Source organism: Nannospalax galili, unplaced genomic scaffold, assembly GCF_000622305.1.
Source record: "Nannospalax galili isolate Female #2095 unplaced genomic scaffold, S.galili_v1.0 scaffold302, whole genome shotgun sequence".
NCBI lineage: Eukaryota > Metazoa > Chordata > Mammalia > Rodentia > Spalacidae > Nannospalax > Nannospalax galili.
This window is the reverse complement of record NW_008350120.1, coordinates 1234494-1259145: the sequence shown is the minus strand read 5'-3', so window position 1 is coordinate 1259145 and position 24652 is coordinate 1234494. Positions and strand designations below refer to the sequence as shown.

The window sequence follows — 24652 nt, the reverse complement described above, 5'->3', positions numbered from 1 at the left end:
TACCTGCCAGGAACAGGGTCCAAAGTAGGGCCCACAAGAGAGAGAGCTGGGGGTTCCTATGGTCTGCGGTGGGGAGGAGCTGCCATTGTTGGATAGATTCAAGTAGCTGAATGGCTCAAACCCCACAGTATAATTTCAGATTTTAAAGAGCATGTTCTAGAAACTTCCATGTGACAGTTCCCAGATAGGCATCACTCTGATTTTCCACTGATACTTCTGCCCTGCAAGAATCTATTACAACTTGAATGTGGCAGTGATCCCCACAGGCTCATGTGTTTGAACACTACATCCCCAGCAGGAGGTACTGTTTGGGGTGAGTATGGAACCTTTAGAATGTAGGGCCTAACTGGTGGACATAGGCAAGAGGAGGCCAGACTGGAAGGTTAAACCTCAGCCCTGATTTCTGGTTCAAGCGCTCTACTTCCTGATTGGCCAAGATGTGAGCAAGTCACACCACAAGCTCCCACTGCCATGAACAGAGCCCCACAGCCATCAATCATGCCATGATGAACTGACACTCCTAAAACTGTGAGCCAAAACCAGCCTTTCCCTCCTAACAGGCTTCTGTCAGGGATGATGTCACAGTGATGAGAAAAGTAACCAAAACAGGCTTCCTCCGAGGTTTCCAGGTTCCGGTGTTCAGACTGCACAGTGGGCATAGCTCCCACTCGAAGCGGGCACGGTGGGAGCTGAGCCACCAGTGGAAGTTAAGGAAAGGAACCGTGGGAACCATGATTCCCCTTGACGCACACACACGTTCTGAAGCCTCGGTCTGGAGTTAGAACCACCCTGAAGCTATTTCAGAAAGAGAATGAGCAGGAATGTGTGTGCTAGGGATCATGTGTGGATTTCAGCACAATTCAGAGGGTCCTGGGATCCAACAGTGTTTTTGATAAATACTTCTTGGGGCTAGGGATATGGTTCAGTTGATAGAATGCTTGCCTAGCAAGCATGAAATCATTCATTCCCCAGCACTGCATAAACCAAGTGTGGTGGTGCATGCTTGTAACCCCAGCACTGGGGAGGTGGAGCCAGAAGGATCATCAGTTTAAGGTCATCCTCCGCTACACAGAGTTTGAGGCTAGCATGGACTACATGAGATCCTGTCAGAAGAAGAAGGGGGCAGGGAGGAGAAGAGGAGCTCAAGGAGGAGAAGAGGAGGAGGAGGGGGAACAGGAGGGGGAAGAAACAAACCATTTATTTTCCAGTCTCTGTGGGAATCCTCCCAATGAACATATGGTTGATTAACAGCCAGGAATTCCAAGAGGCTAGAGAGAGGGCAGGAGGATCCCATCCCCTATGCAGAAATGGACCTCCACCATGGAATTCCCCATTCAGCCTGGGACTGTCTGTCTGGAAGGACCATGCTTGGGGGCCCCATGGCCATTTTGACCTTCTTTGTTCTTGGTCCTCACTCAGCAGGATTAATTCCAAGTTTATCCTCAGCCCAACTGTCGTTGTGCATCTTAGATGCCTGGCTGTGCTAAGCAGCTGGGCCTGTTGTGACCATTGCCCTAATGACACTGCAACAAACAGCTATCTCAGAGAAATCAAGGTTACAGTGACTTTTCTAGACTTGGGTAGACATCTGGTCTCGGTCTGAGAACATATCTGAAGGATGCCACATATTCATGATTGCAAGAATTACCACAAAAGACCCAGTCAGAGCCCCAGCCTTGCACAAAGACCACTACAACCTTGCATAGGGCGTAGTTCTGCAAGGACATCTGCCTGGCAACTGCTCCCCTCAACTCAGACTGCCATCACCCCTGTTCCTGGCCCTTGTAGCCAGGTTCTTGACACCAAAATGCATGAGTCCTCATTCTGTCTTGAACCCCACCCCCACCCCCGCCTCTTTGCACATGTGTGTAGTTTAACATGGCCTCTTGTGTTCTTGTTACAAAGCCTTACTGGTCCTATAAATGGACTGATTTTTGGAGAACCAAAGCTCTGCTGGTACAGGGAGAGTTGCCAGGGTTCTGAAGCCCTGGGTAGTCGCAGGCCTGGTATGGACCCTGGGTGTAAGCTTCTCCTCTCGCAGCCCATGTGCTTCCTCCACTGCCAAAGTAGATGATAAGAGCAGGCTGACAAGGGAGCTTTCCAAGACAGGAGATGTAAGGAATAAGGTTGAGATCCCAAGACCGTGTGATCATGAAGGCTGGGAACAAACAATGGCTTTCTTCTCTAAAGTGAGAAAGTTATAGGACATAATAGTTCTAAAATTTGTCTAAGCATCTGACTCACCTAGAAAACCTTAGAAAACTTAAGACTCCTGGGGCTGGACCTTTAGCTCAGTTGGTACCATGCTTGCCTAGCATACGTGAAGCCCAGGGTTCAATCCATAGCATCACAGAAAACCAGTGTAGTAGTGCACACCTGTAATCCCAGGACTTGGAAAGTAGATGCAAGAAAATCAAAGGTTCAAATCCATCCTTGACTCCATAGCCAAGTCAAGGCCAACCTTGGCTATGTAGTAAGTTCAAGGTCAGTCCGGAACATATGAGACCCTGTCTCAGAAAGAAGGAAGGAAAGGGGACAGGAAAGGACAGGGAAGAGGAAAAAGGAAAGAGGGAAGAAAGAACTCAGACCCACAATCTCTTCTCCAGCCCTACTCAGTTCAAGGCTCCAGGATGGGGAGCACAGACTGACATTGCTCCCGGTATTTCTTCTGACCAACCGGGCATGGAGAATGTAGACTGAGCCCATCTCAGTTGTCTCAGCAGTCAAGATACCCTCCGTCCAGTATGCTACATTGAACTCTGCATAGACCAATAGTTTTAAGTAAAACCTTCCCACCAGGACAAGTTTCCAGGGGCAGAATGTTTCCAAAGTCCAATGGAAAAAAAATCTGGGGTGCATCAGAGATCTCTGACCTAGAGCATCAAAACAGATCATCACCAGCTGGGGTGAGCCTAGACTACACACAGGATAGAGTGGGGTCCTACAGACCTCAGGAGCAAAGAACGGCTGAACATGATCCCTCCCAATGACGTCCCCAACCACTCAGGTCATGGTATAGCTCCCTCCAAGTTGAGTTTCCCACCAAGAGATGCCACCAAAGCTCAGACCTCAAGGTCAAGCCTGTGCCTGGGGGTCGCTAGGATCTCAAGTTCCTTACACAAATCCCCTGATGATGTAGCTTCCTGTTCCTAAGACACAGGGCTAAGGCTACCCTAGACTTTTTCCCAAGCTGCCTTGACCTCCTCTGGAAGACAGGGCAAGGAGCAGAGAAGAGTAGAGAAGTAGAGAAGTTGAGAAGAGTAGAGAGTAGAGAAGCCTCCAGGGCTTACACTAAGACCTTTCTGGGACCCCTTTCTCTCCAGCATCCTGTCCCACTGAACTTGGGCATAGTTCCAGGTCAATTCCATTTCCACCAGCACTGGCCAGGCAGGGTACTAGGTGGATTTGAAGTGACCTGTGGTCCTTTTGAAATTCACAGATGAGACTCACCTGCTGCCCCATGGAATTGTAACTCATGCCACAGCTGTCCCTCCTGGAGTACTTGAGACTTGACACTTTGATAGAGCCTCACTCCGGTCCAACCACCTCTAGTTGTGCCTCAGCTACTCCCTCCATTCAGGCTGGTGGAGCTAGGAGCTCTAGGACCTAGAAGGGGTCTGCTGACCAGCCCTAGCATGTTGACTGTGGAACTTTGCTCCCACTGACCTCAACTCTGGGCACAGACATGCTGGCAGAGCCTGCTGGTCAAGGACCCAGCAGAGGAGAACACAGCTGCACAGGGCTGGGACGATGGGCAGTACCCAAGGTCTACAAGATGTCACCATTGGAGTGGAGGTCATAAGTACAGTCATTTCATGATTGAAATGCAGCGGGGCACCATTATAAAGTAAATGGGACAAAGTGGTTTGCTTGCTATGATAGGTCTTCCATACACCTCCTGTTTACCCTAGGAATCCCTAGGGTGCCCTTTATCTACAGCACAATAGGTGAGCCATTAGAGGAAAGTTCCAGACACAAAGTTGGCCGATTCCAGGACATGTATTCAACAAACACATAGTTGATGTCAACTAGATGCTAGCTAGACACCACCATGCCAGCTCAACTTTGTACTGCACAGACTGCTGTCTCTTACGGCAGCAACACACAAGGACAGCAAACTTGGACGCAAGCAGGGCACTTTGAGACTTCATAAACAGGCATACTTCACTTAGAGCATAAATCAACAAATCCTACTAATGCATTTGAAGACTCAAAACAGTGTTAGAGACAAATGACTCAAGGGGCGACAGTGCAGTCCTTTGGGGTAATGTCCCATCCCCTTCTGATGTCAGCACTGTTCTTCCTGTCCCCAGGTTTTGATCTTGGCTACTAACATTGATGAAAGAGTGACTCTAAAAGTCACGTGGCAACAGCTTCCCCCTTAGGGTTTCTGGGAACATCAAGCCACACTTATGGCCTATTTCCTGATTTACTTCAGGCTGCCCTGAAGGAATTCTATATGTGGCAAACTCCTCAGGCTATATTCATTCTCTCTCTCTCTCTCTCTCTCTCTCTCGCTCTCTGTATGTGTTTATATAGGTGCATGTGCGTGTGGGGGGTGGTGCGTGTATGGGTGTGCAGAGGTCAGAGGACAAGCTCAGACGTTCCTTAGGCTCCATCTACCATTGATTGATTGATTGATTTTGAGACAGGATCTCTCACTGTCCTGAAACTTGCCAAGTGAACTAGGACAGCAAGCTCCAGGGACCTGCCTGCCTCTACCTCCTCAGTGATGGGATTACAAGCACATACTTCCAGGTCTAGACTTTTAATTGAGAATTTCATACATGTATATGATGTTCTGATCAAGTCCCCTCCCCTCCAGATCCTCCTTTCTCATCACTTCCCATGTGTTTGCTCTTTTTGTTTGTAAGCACATGGAGTCTGCTCAGGACTGCTAGTGTGTGCATGGTTATAGGACCATCTACTGGAGCATGGATCCCCTCTCAGAGGCTGCATCCCTGAAGAAAACTGGCTCTCCTCCAGCAGCCATCAATTCCCAGCAGCTTCTCAGCGAGGGTGGGACATCCTGAGCACCTCCCTGCACCATGCTGAAATTTTGTCTAGCTTGAACTCTCACAGGTCCTGTGCACTGTCACAGCCACTGTCCGTTCATATGTCAAGTGGTAGTTATCCAGCCACCTGGCTCTTATAATCTTTCTGTCCCTCTTCCATGATGATCCCTAAGCCTTCGGAGGAGGGGGTATGATACATAGATGTCCCATTTCTCTGCACACTGTACGTCTAGATTTTTACATGGATGCTGAGAATCAAACTCAGGTCCTGGTTGTGTAGTAGACACTTTACTGACAGCTAATTTTTTTCTTTAAATGGTGCTGGACTTCATGCATGCATGCTGGACAATCACACTACCAACTGAGCTACATCCCCAGCCCTTGAGGATCCTTTGGGTAGGACACAAACATCAAAAGCAGCTGTGAATCACTGTGCCAGAATGTTCTGATGGTCTCCAGCATACTGAGAAAGTCAGTCGGTACCCACCAAAATGCACCTCTGCAAAAACAGTGAGACATATGTATGAACTCACTGGCCACCGGGCTGCTCAGAGTCCGAAACATACCATCAACCTCTTGAGCCTTTGGCTGTTTGGGGAAAATCTTTATGAACAAAGTTTCCTAAGGCTGTCTCATCCATCCTGGGTCCCCACTTTGGGGGAGACCCTGCTTCGAAGGTATCTCACCCAAGCCTCTCAGTCAGTGTTCAAGTTCTGGTTTTCCCATCTAAGAGAGCCTGATCCCTGCATAAGCAGGTGTGGAAGGTCTAAGCACAGATACATATCTGTGATCATGTGGACAATCCTATTCTGAGTCTTCTCTTGTGCTTCCATCACTGTTAAAATGCAGTCACGTCAGGGACAGTGATGGAGAAATGAGCGGTAATTGTGCAGATTGTCCGTGGTCTCATGAGGGGCCCAGATCAGGCTAAGGTCCTTATCCTTCAAGAATGTGGCTATTGAAGGGAGGCAGAGCATCCCATAAAACAGATACTGTGTTTGGCCATGTGACCCCACCTGAGAGGGCTGAAGTCTCTCAAGAAGGATGCCCGTGAAAGTCATTGAAGGAGAAGATGGACAGAATCAGGGTAGAATGTTGGTCCTGAGAATCAGGACCAGGGACCCTTGAAGTCCCCAAGAGTCAGGACCAAGGACCCTTGAGGTCCCCAAGAGCCATTCAGAGAATCTGATAGTTTCTCTTTTCCAACTCTATATCATATAAAGAACATACATATTATAGAAAATGATTAATGGCATGCCATGTATATATTATTTTTATATTATTAATAATGTATATTTCAAACAAAATCAGATATTGAACAGGCTGAATGAAGATGCAAGTATAAGAATGTATCATCTTCCATTGACCCATATATTAAACATATTTGCAAAACATATAAAGTATATGTCTCTCTCTTTTTATTTTAAATACATCTATTTTGTTAAGAAATTACTTCCAAAAAACCTGAGAATACCAAGGAGCTTTTGTTTATGTGGGTCATAAGTGTCTCTAGCCACCATATTAGAAACTAAAAGTGTGAGCAAGTGAAAAGATTGATTCATTTACAGGTGTCAATAATAAATCTATTATTAATAAACACATTAGTGTGTACCAAAATAAAAATGTATTTTTAAATTTCTAAAGAGTATAAAGGAGTCTCGAAACCCATGTGTTTGTCTGCCATGGCAACAGCAGGCACAGGCTCCTCCCAGAGTCTGAACTCTGGATCCGGGGACAGGGGACAGGTAGAATGGGCGATGGTCACTCTGGAATGCATCCCACCAAGGCAGGTGACAAAGAAGTGGTCTGAAAGAATGACAGAGCCATTCAAATTGTAGGTCAAAGATTAAGAGACTAAAATGATGTAAGACGGAGGTGGGAGGAGACTGCGTGGAAAGCTTGTCACTGGAGAAAGCGATCTGTTAGCCTGAAAGTCAGTTTGATGTTACCCTGGGAACAAATGTAACTGGATGGTCAAGTGTATAGTGTGTGCTATACTTTTTCAATGTTTGTTGAGATGCTGATGTCAACGTGCTATGGTAGCCAAGGGTAACCTTGAATTTCTGACCCTCCTGTCTTCACTTCCAAGTACTAGGATTACAGGCATGTACCACCATGCCCAGGTCTATGAGGTGCTTCATGTAAACATGCTACCAACCGAGCTACAGCCCCCAAATCCCTAATGTGTGGTACTTAGAAGTGGTCCTTAAGAACTGAGGTTCTTCAAATTCCTTAAACTCCCAGTCTCTAAGAGATAGAAAACCAGTGATCGTGATCGTCTGGCACCAGCTGAAAAAGAGCTTTCCCTGTTCTTGGCTGAGCCTGACTTGGGGGTACTAAGTGATGGCTGTGGCTTGGACTACCCAAAGGAAGGCCTCTGCCTGGCAAGGGCATAATGAAGGGAACATAGGTCTGGGGCTGGCTGGAGGTGGGCTCTGAGTAACTACAGCTGTGTCACATTCCTGCCAGAGACAGGCAGGTGGTCAGAGACTGCTAAGTGGACTTGGGTTCCTGGCTAGTAAGACCTTTCCCTGAGATCTGATATTTAAAGCACCTACTAGCCATGTAGTCCACACTATGTTGTTAACGGTTCATGGATACTTTGCTTTTTACAGAACACCCTTGAGTATCGCTCATTTTCAGATGCGATTCTGCGCCTTCAAGGTAGTATGGCTGTAAACCAGCTCTCATCGTCACATAACAACCGGGACCCTGAGCACTAACTCTCCTGAGGCTACACAGCTAGTGAGTAATGGGCTGGGGCCACACCCAGGGTCCTGCTCCCGAGCTCAGGGTCTTCCACAGCCTGTAAGCAGTGTAGGAGCAAAGAATGTCGTATTAGAGAGAAGATATACAACGTGCTAACCAACACAGCCGGTTACAGCCGGTTCTGTAACCACACCCCGTAGACCCCTGTGTCACACACACCAGTTGTGATTTCTGTATGATCCGGTGGTTTCTGTCTCTCTACAGTGGGTACTCCCGTCTCTCTGTTTGTGACACTTCAGAAACCATCTCTGTACCACTGTCCCCCCCGCCTTTTTTTTCCAGGTACTGTATGATTTTATTTAAAATCTCCAGAATGGGAAAATCTAAAAAGACAGGAACTGGCTTACGGTTGCAAGGACCTGGAGAGAGAGGGAGAGGGAAGTGATTGGCAGTGCGCATGTGTTTAAGGATCAATGGAAACATTCCAGAAATTATTAGATTTGGCTTCATAACTTTGCAAATACACCAAAAAACTGGTCACTATATACTTTAAAAGGAAAACTTGAGTGGCATGTAAATTCTATTTAAGTAGAGCCCTTTGAAGACATTTGTTATTTCAGCAATGGGATACAATAATTTCCTATCCACATCCTTCTTGCCAGTGTAGTTGAACAAGTACCATGGCTGACCTTGGAACAGGGAGTTGACAGATTCCAAATTCACCAAAAGTTCCTGACTTCCATGTGCAGAAGGCATCTGAAGGTGGCTGTGCCTCACACTGGGGTTTCAGGGTCTCAGGATCCTTGTGACCTTTGTCGTTATCTCAAACTGGGAACACCAACCAGGTCCTCGTCACTATGATAAGCAATTTTTGCTCCAAAAGCCACATGGACGCTCCCCCCCCCCCCAGTTGCTCCTCCTCTGGCCTGTTAGAACAGCAGTGAGCACATGAAACAGCGGATAAAGTCTGTCCCCTTTCCGTCACCCACAAGGCCAGTGCTGTCTTGTTGCTCCTGCCTAATCCACTTGGACAACTGGGGCAGAGCGCCCAAGTAGCCAACTGAGCCGTTTGACTTATTTGTACCAGGACACGGGGTGGACTTGCTGCAGGGTCCATGGTGAGTTAGGGGTAAAGCCAGGCCCAGAGCTTGGGATCTCCGAAGCCCAGGCCTCTGCCTCAGCTCTGCCCAGCTGTTACGCAGGCTGGCATTCACATCATCTAGTGGCACCTCTGGTCTCTCTTCTCTTCCCATTATCTAACCGCACTCCCCGCTGCCTGCCAGCACAGCCAGCCAGGCTCTGTGAAGTCACTAGCTCATGGCTCCCTGGTGTCTGGAGCCACTTGCCTGGTGTTCCATGTGGCTGCCAGGGTCCACTTCTGTTCACTCACTGGGCCTATTCACTGGGCTTGGCGGCAGCAAGAAAAATCAAAGCCATTGTTCACCCTGTGAGTTGACAGCAGCCCTCAGCAAAGCCCTTAGAAGCCGAGGAAGAGACGCCAAGCAGAGCCACTGTCTGGGGTCTTTCTTGTGTTACTGTGGCCACCGTGCATCTTGCATGAGTCAACCGTACGGCAACCATTCGTGTTGCTGTCTAGGTGGAGGCCCAGCTCCTGCAGGTATTTGGAGGACCTCCCCACCTCTGGCTACAGGCCACTGTCTCTCTTGAGTTCCTGCCCCTGGGAGACATGCACTGAGTACTCGGTGCTTATGACGTGGAGGTGCTAGCTGTGCTCTCAGTTCTGCTCCTGTCCCATTTCCCCCACCACACTGGAGGTGGGGCTTCCGTTTCCCTCTCCCTCTGCTCCAAGCTGGGCCCCCAGGGCTTGCCTGGGAGCTGCTGATGTGCTGGGCAAGCACCTGGCTCTGTTAGATATCCAAGCTGTAGACTGTCCAGTGAAGAGTCATGGGTCTAGTCATCTGCACACACCCCAGGATGGCTATGAACATAGCCTAGCACACATTCATAAACTTACTTAAAATATTGTGAGATTCTTTTACAGTTTTCTTTTGTAACTCAACTGTGAAGTTGAGTGTAAACTTGTAGATGACAGCAAGTGTTAAAAGGCTGGGCGTCATAAAGGGAACAGGGCTGAAGATGGCTCAGCAGTTAAGAGCACCGACTGCTCTTTCAGAGGACCCGGGTTCAGTTCCCAGCACCCACATGGCAACTAACAGCTGCTTGTAGCTCTAGTTCCAGGGGATCCAATGCCCTCTTCTGATCTCCATGGGCATTGCACAACACCGGGTGCACTTACGTATATGCAGGCAAAATACTCATACACATAAAATAAAAGTACTAAATAAATTATTTTTAAAAGGGAAATGGAGGCATGAGGCAGTGCTGTTCCACCTTCCCCTTGATTTACTAATGACACCAATGTTCAAACGGAAAATTGTTCAGGAATGTCTTCACCAGCCCCACAGTCTATCCTAAGATAGTGACTGAGAAGTCAACCTCTGCGTGGTGACAGTCTCCTCCGTGTGGCTCTGCCTCTCTTCCTTTCCATCCTGAAGGGAAGGTCACCTTTGCAGGAAGCCCGTCTGCCTACCCAAGCCCACGAGCGTGGGAGCACCGGACCTAGTCCGTCCTTTGCATGCTCCCTCACCTTTCCTGGGTACCCCATCCTCCCTTTTCCACGTACCCAGTTTCTTTGAACTTTCCTTCCTGCAAAGCCCCATTTTCTGAGACAGCAGTTCACGTGGCCAAGGTGGGATTTTACATTGGTTTTACATCCTTTGGTTTTATCTTTTTGGTGGTATCTCAATTTAATTATGATAAAGGTTTTCTTGGTTTACTTATTTTTATTTTATGTGTATGACTGTTTTGCCTGTGGAGGCCGGAAGAGGACTTCGGATCCCCTGGAACTGGAGCAACAGGCAGTTGTTGGCCACCATGTGGGTGCTGGGAACCGAACCCGGGTTCTCTGCAACAGCAGTCAGTGCTCTTAACCACTGAACCATCTCTCCAGCCTGTGATAAAGGAGTTTGGAGGTGGGAGTCAGGATGTCCAGCCTCAACTGTTTACTTGACAGAAGGCAGTGGAGGAGTGACCGAACTCCCGTTGACCATCAGCTCCTCCGTCAGTGCATAGGTAGCTGGGGAACAAATGACTCGAGACAATGTAGCAACATTCTGCAGACAGCAGGTGATGGTGCCACAGGGCGCTGCCCACTGGAGGACATTTCAGTACCAGGGACAAGAGGGAGCATATTTTTTATTCTGGGAAGGTTCTTCCCCTGTACCCCTAAACTAATCACATATCCCCCATGTAATCATGTCTGAGTCTTACCCTTGATCTGTCATTTCGCCTGTCATCTTGCCTCACAGATTTCCCTTTCCCCTCTGTGAGAGTCTGTACCTATCCCCAAAGGTCCATGTGTTAATGGCTGTATCCCAAACTTGGTGCTGTTGGGGAGCAATGGGAAGTTGAAGAGGTGGGGCCTAGGAGGCAGTCTTCAGTCATTGGGGGTGTTTCCTTAAAGGCACTTGTGGAACCTTTTGTGTCCTGGCCATCAGATGAGCGATATTGCCATGTATCCTTGTCATGTTGTACCACACAGGCCCAGAGCAGCAACGCAGTAGGTCATGGACAAAACCTCCAAGCCTGTGAGCCAGGATAACCCTCTTAGCTTGTTAAGTTTATTGTCACAGGTGTGTGTTACGGTCATGGAAAGCTGTCCAATGCAGCTTATGTAGTCACCCCTCATCTGTTTCCCTCATGGGCGTTCCTGGGTAGAGCCAGGGAGGCTGGGTGGAAGATAGAAGCACCTCATGGCCTTGGAAAGACTCAGTGGATGAATTTTCTCAAGGGGTAAAGAGTCATCTGGACTCCCAAGAAGCAGGCTTCCCATCCCAGCTTCAAAGGCCATTCTGCTTGTTCCTCACCCAAGGAGGCTCAGCCAGAGCTAGCTGTGGGCTGGGACCTCTTTGTCTCCAACCTCCTCTCCTGGCCTCCATTGGAATGGGTTAGAATCTTCTAGCGCTTGTGTGGGCCTCCTACAAGGGAGCAGAGTCCCAGAAGCATAATGCGTATCTTATGGAGCCCTCTCAAGCAAGCTGCTCACATTCCTTTCCAGTGGCTTACACTGGCAGGATGAGTGTTAGTGTATTAGTAACTTTCTGTTGCTGTGATAAAACACCATGACCAAGGTGACTTATAGAAGGGAGAGTTTGGCTGTGGAGGCAGAGGCTGGTGGATCTCTGTGAGTTCAAGGCCAGCCTGATAAAAGAAGGGAGAGTTTATTTGGTTTAAGGTTCCAGAGGGTAAGAGTCCATCACCGTGGGGAGGTACGACAGGAGGCGGAGGAGCAGAAAGCTGTGTACTCACATCTTCAAGCAGGCACAGGAAGCAGAGAGACTGGACATCTGGCAAGGCTTAAGAACTCTCGAAGCCCGCCCACAGTGACCTGCTTCCTCCAGCATGGCCACACCTCCTGAAAGTCCCATGATCCTCCCCAAACAGCACCCGCAAACTGGGGGCCAAGTGTCCGAATACTTGGAGCCGATGATGGAACACTCATTCAAACCACCACAGATAGGTACACAAAGAACCAGGATGAAGCTTCCTCCTGCGATGAGGTCCCCACCCAGCAGTAACTGGGCTTTCTCCCTGGGCAAGAGTGGATCGCTTCTTGAACAGACAGGCAGACCTTGCAAGATGTGTAAGGGGGGAGGAAGGGAGGAAGCATGCACCCTGCAGACAACAGTCAGCACAGGTGACAAGGCCCAGTCTCTGGCCCTTGTGGAAGGTGCACAGAGCTGGGGAGAGGACCAGAGTAGGAGGCAGGCATGTGTTTAAATGCATAATTTGCCAGCTGCTCATAATAGAACAATGGGCAGAAAAATAGTTTTCAGACTAGATAATACATACCTGTACAGTTACTCTTCTTGTTGCCATGACAAAATATCTGAGAAAAGCAACTGAAGGAAGGAAAGGTTTAGTTTGGCTCACGGCCCATGGTGGTGGGGAAGGCATGGCGGCACGAGCTTCAAGTAGCTGGTCACGTTGCTTTCGTGGTTGGGAAACCGAGGTGAGGGCTGGTGCTTAGATAGCATTCTCCTTTCTGTTCATTCTGGGCCCAGCCCCTGGAATGGCACTGCAGACGGCATCATTCATGCTGAAGGCTCTGTGGGTTTTTTCTACTTAGAGAGAATAGCAAGGCTTGTTCTAGTCTCATAGGGCGCTGTGCTGCCACGATGCCCCGGGCCTCTTGAACACAGCACAGTGACAATTCACATCACCTCTGCTCTTGATGAACAGCTGGACCTCTGGGCTCTACTTTCATAACCCCAGACACCCAGCAAGGAAGCAAGTGTGTCTGTGGAAGTAACGCCCAGAAATGAGCATGTTCATCTGTAGTTTTGTGTATGAGCTTGTGTGCATGCTTAAGGGGCAGGGGGAGGACAACATTGGGTGGTGTTTCTCAGGCACCGTCTGACTTGTTTTGTTGAGACAGGGTCCCTCACTTAACCTAGAACTCACCAAATAGTCTAGGCAAGCCCCAGGGATCCTCCTATCTCCACCTCTCCAATTCTGGGATTTCCAGGGCATACTACCATCCCTGGCTTTTTTTGACGTAGTTTATGGGGGTCAAACTCTAGCTTGAAAGCACTTCACTGACTCCCCAGGCCTACGGCTGCAGTTTTCAGCAGTATCAGCAAAATGCCTGCACAGACACCCAGATTCCATTGAGCCTTTGGAAATGTCTGTGTGGATACGGTTTGGCCCCAGAAAGTCTGAACAGAGCCTGGGTAAAGTCACAGCCAAAGGGGAGTTTTTGAGAATGGACTTCACTGTTTTCTGTCACAGCAGGCAAGGAGTTAGAGGTCACTGGGGCCTGCTCCTCTTTTGACATATAGAAACCCCAGGCCTTTAGAAGAGTTTGCTATTGCAGATCCTTAGGATGCCTGTGTGGCACAGGTTTTCACCCCAACCTGCCCAACCCATCCTGTTCTGTTTTACTCCATCATCCCTCCCTCTCCCACGTTCATTAGAAGCTGGGCCCACAGGGAAGTACCAAGGCAGGGCTGTGTCTGCTGTATGGAGGGTGAGTAGGGAAAGTGTAGATGAAATGTTTCCTGTTTGACACTCACAAGTAGAGCCAAATTGCTCTGACCTTACTGTGATGGGGCAGGCTGGCTCCCTGCTAAGGACTTGGTCAGCTGATTTGTGAGTTCACATTCAGCTGGAATATAGGAGACCCCTCTGTCTGAAAGGAAACTAGAAGTCCAGAATCAAGGCACGGGTAGCACCATGCCCCCTCCCACAGCATGCTCTGTCCCCGCCTCTTCTGGCTTCTGGTATCACCAGCCATCCTTGTCTTCCCATTTGTGCACATATCACTCCTGTCTCTGCCTCTGTCACCACAAGAATCTCTCTCTCTCTCTCTCTCTCTCTCTCTCTCTCATTCACTGTGTGCATTTATACCTCTTTTTTATTTGTTTCACGTGTATGAGTGTGTCTGAATGTATGTAAGTACACCTGTGTGTGTAATGCCTGCAGTATATACATGTGAAACACACCTCTCTCTCTCTCTCTCTCCCTCTCTCTCTCTCTCTCTCTCTCTCTCTCTCTCTCTCTCTCTCATTCACTGTGTGCATTTATACCTCTTTTTTATTTGTTTCACATGTATGAGTGTGTCTGAATGTATGTAAGTACACCTGTGTGTGTAATGCCTGCAGAGGCCAGAAGACGGTGTCAGATCCCCTGGTGCTGGACTTAAAGATATTATTAACCACCATGTAGGTGCTGAGAACCAAACCCAGGTCCTCTGCAAGAGTAGCCCGTGCTCTTAACTGCTGAGCCATCTCTCCAGCACCCCCTCTTCTTATGAGAACAATACTGTACTGCATCGGACCCACCCCCATCCAACAGAACCTCACCCTACCTTGATTCATCTGCAAAATCCATATTTCTAAATAAAGACACATTCACAGAACTGCACACTAGTCTTCAATGTATACGTCCAAGGATTCCATTTGACCCAGAATAATTCGCCGACAGCACTATCAGCCAGGTGTGATGATGATTGCTTGCTGGAGATGGAGCCTGGGATTGCAGAGTCCTGTGATGTGGACAGCTTTCACTCCCCGCAGTTCGCCGGCTCCCTACAGTTCTCTGTAACACTTTGCCCTCCTCCACTTGCCCCCTCCTTGTCCTCTGCACTGGAAGCCCCTTTCTAGCCAGCCTCCCCTGGTATGTGCGGCACAATGCATTCCCTCCACACTGTGTTCTCACCCAGGATGCATGCTTCCTTCCTGTATCGCTACTGTGTGTGTGTGTGTGTGTGTGTGTGTGTGTGTGTGTGTGTGTATAAGAGAGAGAGACAGAGAGAGGAGAGAGAGAGGAGAGAATGTTAGGACACTTCAGGCATTGTTCCACTGAAGCCTGGAATTCACCAAGTAGGTTAGGCCGACTGCTGGCAAGCCCCAACAATCTGTCTCTGTGTCTGTTGGGAATTATGAAGGTGCCACCACACCTGGCTTTTTATGCCTGTTCCGGGGGTCATACGCTTTACTGACTGAGCAGTTACCCCAGCCCCTACTTCGTGCATGGTAATGGAACGTTAGCATTACCGTGTCTGCTGCTTCACTTGTGTGGTCATGTGACCCCTGCAGCAGTGCCCTATACACACTACCTATGAACAACGTCTACCAAGATGGCACCATGATGTCTGCTCTTGACATTGCTTGGTGGGGAGGTAGAGCAGAACAAGCAGTATCGACCAGAGGAGGGAGAGAGCATGAGATATGAGAGGCCTGGCCTGATGACGTCAGGACTGTGTGAGCGCCCCACCCCCCACCCCCGCAACAAGGGGGCCTGCCTCCACCCCAGCAGAGATGGCAAGGGTATTTCTGAACCAGCCTAAGAGACTACAAATAAGTTTATTGAGCTCTTCCCTGGTATTCTGAATTTAATAATTCAACTTTTTATATAGGGAGGACTTGGGCTCTTGGAAGCAGAGAGACCTTCTCAGCTCTGCCAGAGCCACACATAACAAGCTCTGTTCCTTCCCCACAGCCTCCAGCGTCTCCTCTTCTCCATCGACACCCACCCAAGTGACCAAGCAGCACCCGTTTCCCCTCGAGTCCTATAAGCAGGAGCCTGAGCGTCTAGAAAACCGCATCTATGCCTCCTCATCCCCACCGGACACAGGCCAGCGCTTCTGCCTCACCTTTCAGAGTCCAACTCGGCCTCCGCTGGCATCTCCCACACACCATGTTCCCCCCAGAACCGTAAGTCTACCCAGGGCAGGGCTGGGCTGTGGGAGAGAGGGAGGGCAGTCGCTTCCTCTGGCTAGGTGGCTGAGGCTGGGCCTGTGCGCTGCTGGAGGTGTTTGTGACTGATTCTGTCAGGAGTCACAGTCTGAGGAAACCAGGATGGGTAACAAAAGACACAGCAGAAATCAAAGAGGGAGTGGGAACAAACATCTGTGCCTCCTGGAGCATGACCGGGAAGTTTCTATTCCCTCCGTTTCCTACAAGTCATCCTTTGGAAGCATCATTTGGATTTACCTTGACTTGGATACTAAAGTAAAATACCATAAACAAAGCAAAATTAGTTAAAAGGAAAAGAAGGAAGGAATGAGGGAGGGAGGGAGGAGAAAGAAGAAAAGAAAAGCAAAAAGGGGACTACATTCTAGATTTTAAGGTCTGATATCACCCATCTTGGGATTCATTCTTGGAAAGTTAGCTTTCAGACAGAAGTGGGACAATATGTTTTTGAGGCTGTCAGAGGATTAGCTGAGAAGGAGGAGGTTGTTGATAGGGGAGGTCATCTTCCCCACACACTTGGCCACTGTGTAAGCCAACCCAGTGCCCCAAACATGGAGGCCCTGGCCACGGTGGCCTATTTAGCTTGCATTAGGTACCACAGAAACCGGGTATCATCCCTGAGCCCAGCAGGGAGCTGGCGGTATGGATGGAGCGATTTCATTCAGTCATGTTGATTTCTTTGCCCAGAACTGTGACAACCAAGTACAGTCTGCCCTCTCTGTCTACAGGGGACTGGTTCCAGAACTCTGAGGGCACCAATGTGCTCAACTCCCTTTTAGAAAATGGCACGGTTTTTACATGGAACCTAGGTGCACCCCCTTGTATGCTTTAAACCATCTCTGGGTAACATAATGGGCAACACAGTGTAAGCGCTGTGTAAATAACTCCTATATGGCATTGTTTAAACAGTATAGACAAATACACACGTTCATCACAACTGCAGGCCTGTTTCACATTTTCTATCCGTAGTTGCAGATCCTGTGGCTAAGGAGACCCAACTATTCCACAAGCTGAGGGGCTTCAAACAGTGACATTTGTTGCCTCAGGTCTGGAAGGTAGAAGTCCAAAGTGAAAGTTCAGCTGCAGTCATACGTCCTCCAGACCTCCAAGGGCCTCCCTTCTCTCCCGGCTTGGGAAAGCCTGGGCATCTCTACCCCTCACTCCACCTCCCAGCCATCTTCCCTCTGTGTCGGCTTGTGTCTGAAGATCATCCCTCTTCTTAGGACACCAGCCACACTGGATTAGAGCCTTCCTTGATGGCCTCAGTTTAACCTAATCGTATCCACAAAATGCTTGTTTCCAAATAAGAGTCTCCCATTAGCAGCTTCTAGGGTTAAGGCATTGGCTTAGCTCCTCAGGAGACACTGTTCGAACTACACCAGTTGTAATCTTTTGAGAGAAAATGTGTTTGCTCAGCAGAGAACATGCCATGACTGCTCCTCCCCTTCATTTAAGCATGACTGTGTTAAAGGATGTCTGGCAGAGTGTTTGGTTCACATGGTAAGGGTTAAGCCGCCTGGCACTGTCTCTGCCTTCCAGAGCTGACACGCTTGCTGGCAGAGTGTCTAGCTTTACTCAGGCAAAACAGCTAAGTCCAAGTGGAAAGTGGGTGGCTGGGGCCTGGAGCTGACACAGCACCAGCTGAGCCTCACCTGGAGTAATGGTGAGTGTTTGCATAAGTGGAGAGGCAGCAGAAAACCTTCTAGAAAAGAAGCTATGGTTTGTGGCTGAGAGTGAGTGTCTGACACTTGCTGTAACACAGATGAGACCCAAGGGTATCATGCTGGGCAGATGAACTGACACCAAGGATAAATACTGGGTGATCTCATTCACACTCGGTCCCTAGAGCTGTCAGATTCATAGACAGTGCAGTGGAGATTGCAGGGGTGAAGGGGAGGGAGTGACATTTCTAAATTACATTTTATTTATTTGGGGAAGGAGGCTCATGGCATGTGTGTGGAAGTCAGAGGACAAACTTCAGGAGTCAACTCTCTTCTTCTACCATGTGGGTCCTGGGGATTGAACTTAGGTTTTCAGGCTTGGCAGCAAGTGTCTTTACCCTTGGGTGACATCTTGCCAGCACTTGGTGACATTTTTGTTTTGTTTGGTTTGGTTTGGTTTGTGAGAGGATCTCCCTATAGCCCCAGCTGGCCTAGGACTCAGTATGTAGACCAGGCTGGCCTTGATCTCACAGAATCTGCCTGCCTCTGCTGCCCAAGTACTGGAATTAAAGACATACACCACCATGCCTGGCTTAGGGTGCGATTTTTTTTAATGGGGAGCTTCTACTTGGGAAGATAAAAAGGTCTTAGAGATGTATTTTGTGACAGTGTGAATGTTTTGTGTCACTGATCTGTACTCTTAGGAATGAATCCTGCATCGTGGACACCTTCTCATAACTAAAAACAAACCCAGTCAGGCCTGTGATGCTTATGTAACCCCAAGCTTCAGAAAACAGGGTGATTGCCCAGGGCTCCCCACTTGTATCTTGAAATAATGTTGTTTCAAGAACTGGGGAGTTGACTCAGTGGGTGAAGTGCATGCCATATAAGTTTGAGGACCAAGTTCAGATCCCCAGCACCCATCTAAAAGCTGGGTGCACCCACATGCACTTGTATGCCCAACACTGGGAAGTCCACCTCTGGCCTCCCCATGCATGCTCACACATGTGCATGTGTACCTGCTTACATACAATACATCATACACATGGGGGGAGGGAGAGAGAGAGAGAAATTGATTTGGAAAAGGATGTCCCAGTAGTTACTTGCCATTTCACATCTCCCCCCATAAATGTCACCCCAGGAGGGCTACCTCTGCCTGGTGCTGCCTGAAGCCTCTACATTCACAGTGGGGTGAGTGGTCATCTGATGTTCTTGAAAAATTGGTCCCTCTAGAATTGGATTTTGTTGAATATCTTAATTTATGTGCTATTCAGGAACTTGACTGAGTTGGTTAATTTTGCTACCAGAATAATCTTCAAGGAGAGTTATGAGCTGCTTAAATATATCTGAGGCCCCAAAAATATTTCAACATGATTTATCTCTGCTCTATGGAATAAAAAGCCTCTTTCCATATACAGTGACCACGAACATCGTTTTTTCTAAAATCAGATCCCATGAATTTTATTCTAAGATTAGAAAGGCTTAGGGGTGAATAATTAGTCTCTAGTGACAGCACTTATTGGATCATTTATTTATTCAGCAAATAAATGTAGGCTGGGGACGTGGCTCAGTTGGTGATACACTGTCTAGCATGCATGAAGCCTGAGGTTCCATCCCCAGTATCACATAAAGCAGGTATGGTAGAAGGCATCTATGATCCCAGTGCTTGGGAGGTGGAGGAAGGAGGATTAGAAGGTCAAGGTTGTCCTCAGCTACCTAATGAGCTTGAGGTCAGCTTGGGCTACATGAGACATTGTATAAAAAAATGTGCCAGGTCTGGTGCTAGCATGGCCAAGAGGGTGACAGATCTATGGGTGGCACTCATGGAACAGAGATGGTGTTTGCTTTGCCCTGCTTAACCAGCCTCCCTGAGCATGGTGCATGGGTTTCAGTAAGCACTCACTAATCGAACAAAGGAAAGAGCTTTGCCTGTAAAGGGGGTAAGGTAAAGCATGAGAATAGAATGTGCTAGAACCTGCCTAGTTATTATAGGGGAGCAGCCCATCCTGTCTTGGTGAAAAGGAGCCAATCCCTTTTTAAGCAGGAAAGTACGGTTATCAGCTTTGTGTCTTACGGGTACACCCTGGCTGGCTGTGGAGATCAGATGTGGAGGAGCAGAGGCCCAGGCTAGAAGCAAGTCCTGGTTTGGTAGCAGGTGGAGGCAGAGAGAAATACAGTAGCATTCAGAGCATTCTGAGCAGGAAGAACCAGAAGGGGTTCAGACTACACGAACGATTCGTTCAAGGAGAAGAAGAATCAAGGACGATTCTAAAAGTTGTGCCTTGACCAGATGGAGCAGATTTGATGGGCTGTGAGATTGTGGAGGGAGAGGATGTGTGCAAGTGTGTGTGCTTGGTTCACTCCGTCGGTCCTGGCACTGTAAGGCACTGCACGCAAGTGCAAAGAAAATTGGATATGCAACTCCAGACCCGGAAGTGTCTGTATATAAATATAAAATAGCAGGGCCACAGCGATAGATGAAATGACGCAGGGTGGTCTGTAGCAGGTAAGAAAGGAACCAGAGAAAGTCAGCGCCTAAGGGGCAGAGGGAAGGGATTCTGAGCTGCCTGGAATGTGGGCCAGAAAAGCAGTGACATAGGAGCAAGAGCGACAGGTCATCACTGTGACCTTGGCAAGAGTTCCTTCCAGACCCCTGCATGAACAAGGGCAGAAGATGTACAGCATGGGTCATGACTAGGGGGTGGCAGTGCTAGTGGGAATTCTTGTTGGAAATTGGACATGGAGGGAGAGTGGGCTGGAAGAACCAGGGTGAGGCGACGGGATGGACTTGAACACTAAGAGAGTGGTAAAAGGGAATGGTTAAGGTGGGGCCGGGGGGCAATTCATGTTCTTGTGAAGGAAGGGGGTGGTTCCTTAGGATGTGACACACGTGATGGCGGTGTTGTCACGGACCAATGGGACAGTCCTCTTCCTGGCTGGATAATTTCCAAAGGAGAAGATGTAGGCAAACCACAAACCAGAGCTTTCTCCACTCTCTTCCCATGTATTAATATGTGACCCGGCAGAATTCTTGGGCCAACAGCTTTCGGTCAGATCTTCTGGTCTTGGCTGTGCTTGTTCACATGTCTCATGTCACTCCCAGATGCCCTCTTTGTCTTCTGTGAATTCCCCTCTTTTACTTGCACACTCTGGTCTCCTGGCTTCTTTTTCTGTGATGCAGTTTCCTGACAAAAGTAACTTAGGAGATGACTGGGTTTGTTTCAGCTCATTATTCCAGGTTCCAGCTCATCACTGCAGGGAAGTCACAGTGGTAGGAATGGTCTAAGATAGCTGGTTACATGACATCCACACTCAAAAGCAGAGAGGAAGAAATGCATGCACACTCACTTGCTCACTTGCTTGTGTTCAGCGTGATGTCTCCACACCCACACAGTTTAGGAACCCCTGCCTAGGGGATGGTGCCACCCACCGTGGGCTGGCTCTTTCCACACCAATTAACTTGATTAAGACAGTCTTCCACAGACATGCCCACAGGCCAGCCCAGTGCAGACAACCCCTTAAGGAAACACTATTCCCCGGTGATTCTGGGGGATGTAGTTGACAGTTAAAGGTAGCCGTCATGCACACTACACTGCTGCTAGGCAAGTACTCCACCACTGAGCTCTATTCTCTTGAACTGTGTCTTGAGTCAGAGTCCCTGGGATCAGAGGCAGAGTTAGAGTACAGAGTGTATTTATTAAGGGGGTACCCTCAGAAGGAAAGAAGGGAAGACACTAAGCCAGGATGTGGTCCCAGTTGAAATCTAGCCTCTGTTCCATAACAGGGGATCACCTGGCCCCAGTCTCTATTCACCCAGAGGCAGGGAAGCTGGACTTTTGCACCCTTACACTATCTTGAGATACCCCAGGGTGGGGACATACACTTCATGAATTTAAGAGAAACATAATTCATTATTAATAAGTCAAATTATTGCTGTCTTAAGCCACTGAGTTATGGGGGCAAATGCTATGTAATACTAGATAATTAACACTTGTTTCGTCGGGGGAGGCTAGCCTAGATAATAGATAACCTTTTTAAAAATCACACTGTTGCCCCTAACCCCCATCTGCATGATCTCTAGTTTTCCTAGCTTGAATATTGGGAGGGAACCACTGACTGGCTTTTCAAGGTTATTTGGGATAATCATCGGTTATTTATATGTGTATGTGTGTGTGTATACATGTATGTGGGTGCACATGTGTATACATGCATGCCACAGCCAATGCTTAACATCAGGTGTCTTTACAAATCACTCTCCACCTTAATTTTTTAATTTTTGTTTGTTTATTGAGTTTTTTGTATTTCATACATAAAATAATCTAATTTTTAATACTTTATTTTTTATTTTATGTGTATGAGTGTATTGCCTGCAGGTATGCAAGTGCACCTGTGTCATGTAATGCCCACGGATGTCAGAAGAAAGCATTGAATTCTCCTAGAACTGGAGTTACAGATGTTTGTTAGCTGTCATGTGGGTGCTGGGACTCGAACCTGGGTCCTTTGCAAGAGCAGCCAGTGCTCTTAACTGCTGAGCCATCTCTCCAGCCCCTATATTAATCTTCTTTAGATAGAAAGGTACTTTAAAAATCTGAAGCGGTTGTAAATGATAATTGCCCTGATTTGACCATCACATTTTATATACCTGTCAAGCTATAATCCTGTACCCATAAACATATATAAGCATATGCCAATTAGAAAACTATTTTTTTGAGACAAGGTCTCATATATCCCAGGCTGACCTCAAACTCACTATGTAGCTAAGGGTGATTTTGAACTTCTGATCCTCTTGCCTCTACCTCCCAAGTGCCAGATTCCAGGCCTGTGTCACCATGCCTGGCATATGTAGTGTTCAGGGTCAAACCCAGGGTTTTGTTTGTGTTAGACAAGTGCTCTACCAAGTGACCCACATCCCCAACCCAACATTCTTTTTAATTATAAAAGAAAAGTACTTTTAAAAATCTATAAATATTTCAAATCACTTGACATTGAGGAAACATTTTATACATACTGTTTTGTTTTTATGTCCCTGTCTACCACCTTTAAATACCCAGTGACAACCTAATAAGGACTTGCTGTGAAGAGTGTCTGCCCAGAGATGGCAAACTAGTGCTTCCATTGTTCCTTACCCACTACAGATTAGATATTTTAAAAATAGTCTGGAAAAAAATGATTCACCTTGAGTCAAGGAGTAGGAAGACAAAGAGGACTGATTGGTACAAGGAGTGGCCCCAGAGCTGACTTCCACAAGCCTCGCCTGTGACGAGACAGGCAGCAAAACAGCTCTTTGCCTCACCGCCAGAAAGGAGATTTCAATCTGCGCTCCTCCTGGGCCCCTGCGCCACTGGAATCCTGAGTTCAGGAGCAGGGGGGGGAGGCGGGGTCGTCTCAGAGAAACATGTGCATTCTTCAGCAGGGCAGCTGAGCTCCAAGGAGACACTGGGTCTTTAATTTCCATCTCTTTGTCTCTCCCTACCTTCCCAGGGTCTTATGTAGCCCAGGCTGGTCTCAAACTTGCCATGTAGCAAAGGATGACCCTGAACTTCTGATCCTCCAGCCTCTACCTCCCAAGTACTGGGATTACAGATATATGCAGTCACACCTGGCTTTTGTGATGCTGGGGATCAAACCCGGGGCTTTGTGTACACTAGGCAAGCATTCTACCAACTGAGCCACATCCCTTTTTCCTGCCTCGCTAATGTCCTAGGGACCGAAGAGATAAATCATTTATTTCCCTGTTATTCCCTAAAACCCTCTTATCTGAGGGCACTGTCCCAGGCACCTGAGTGCTCACAGACCGTTTTGATAATTCCTGTGCCAAGAGTCTCCCCGAAGGAAGAGTGGCTCCTGCTGAGACAGAGCGAAGTCTCCTCGCCTCTCACCGACAAAGCTCATAGATGGGACTGGGGAGCTTCTAAAGATCTGCAGGGCACAAGGCCAGGTACTCAGCATTGTTTTCATCAAAAGGATACAATTGTAGGGTTAAAAAATAGAAATTTCAGGGACTGGAGAGATGGCTCAGCCATTAAGAACGTTTGCTCCTCTTATGAAGAACAGGGTTTGACTCTCAGCATCCACAGGGACGTTCACAATAGTCTGTAACCCCAGCTCCAGGGGATCTGATGCCCTCCTCTGGCCTCTGAGGGCATCTGCATGTGTATGGTGCATATACATACATGCGGGCTAAACATTCATACATATTTAAAAAATAGATAAAATTTTTTAATGAAAATTTCCAGAAATATATGACTTTGTTCTCTTCATCTATAGAAGCCAACACAGCTCATAGTTAAGTCCTTATCCCTTAATCATGATAGTGGTCACTGTAGGACTCCTAGAATTTTTCCATCTTAGTGGAATAACCCTGCCTGAGCCTAGGAGAGACCATGGTTAGAATGTCGATGTCATATGGGGCTGAGGTGTTCCTGGGAGCTTACTGTGGCAATCTGCAAACAGTCCCTCTTCTGGGAGACAGTGATGCCCCACCCTTTCTTTGGCTGGAAGAAGGGAGAGTATATCGCCTGACTCCACCTCTGACCTTGACTGTGCACATGTCTTGATTAAGAAGCTGTCCTGGGCTCCTTGCACATCCGTGTTTATTGCTGCGCTGTTCATCATAGCTCCGAAATGGAACCAGCATAAAGATCTACCAGCAGATGAAAGGATGAGGGAGATGCAGTACATCCGCACATGACAGAATCTCATTCAGCCACAAAGAAAAATGAAATCACAACAGTTGCAGGAAAATGGATTGAAAGGGGAATTATTATGTTAAATGAAATAAACCCAGTTCAGAAACAAATATCACTTTTCTATCATTCGCAGATATTAGCTTCTAATTTTATATGTGTGTGTATGTATGTAAGAGTTATGGGTCATGAAACCAGAAAGTGGATCATGAAAGGGGAAAAGGAAATCCTGAAGGAGGGTTGGGGAGTGAGAAAAATAGAGTAATAATTACATGTGACCTGAAAGCAGGGAGGGGGAGGGGCAC

At 47.9% G+C, this 24652-nt stretch overlaps 1 protein-coding gene across 3 annotated transcripts in view; it reads left to right on the top strand.

Annotated features, from left to right (window-relative positions):
• Prkag2 (protein kinase AMP-activated non-catalytic subunit gamma 2) overlaps window positions 1-24652 on the top strand; it is a 303018-nt gene that overhangs the window by 170820 nt on the left and 107546 nt on the right. For all 3 annotated transcript variants that reach the window (XM_008847248.3, XM_008847250.3, XM_008847249.3), the window contains exon 4: window positions 15747-15961. In XM_008847248.3, coding sequence (XP_008845470.1) covers window positions 15747-15961 — 215 coding nt within the window. The remainder of the gene's footprint in view (window positions 1-15746; window positions 15962-24652) is intronic.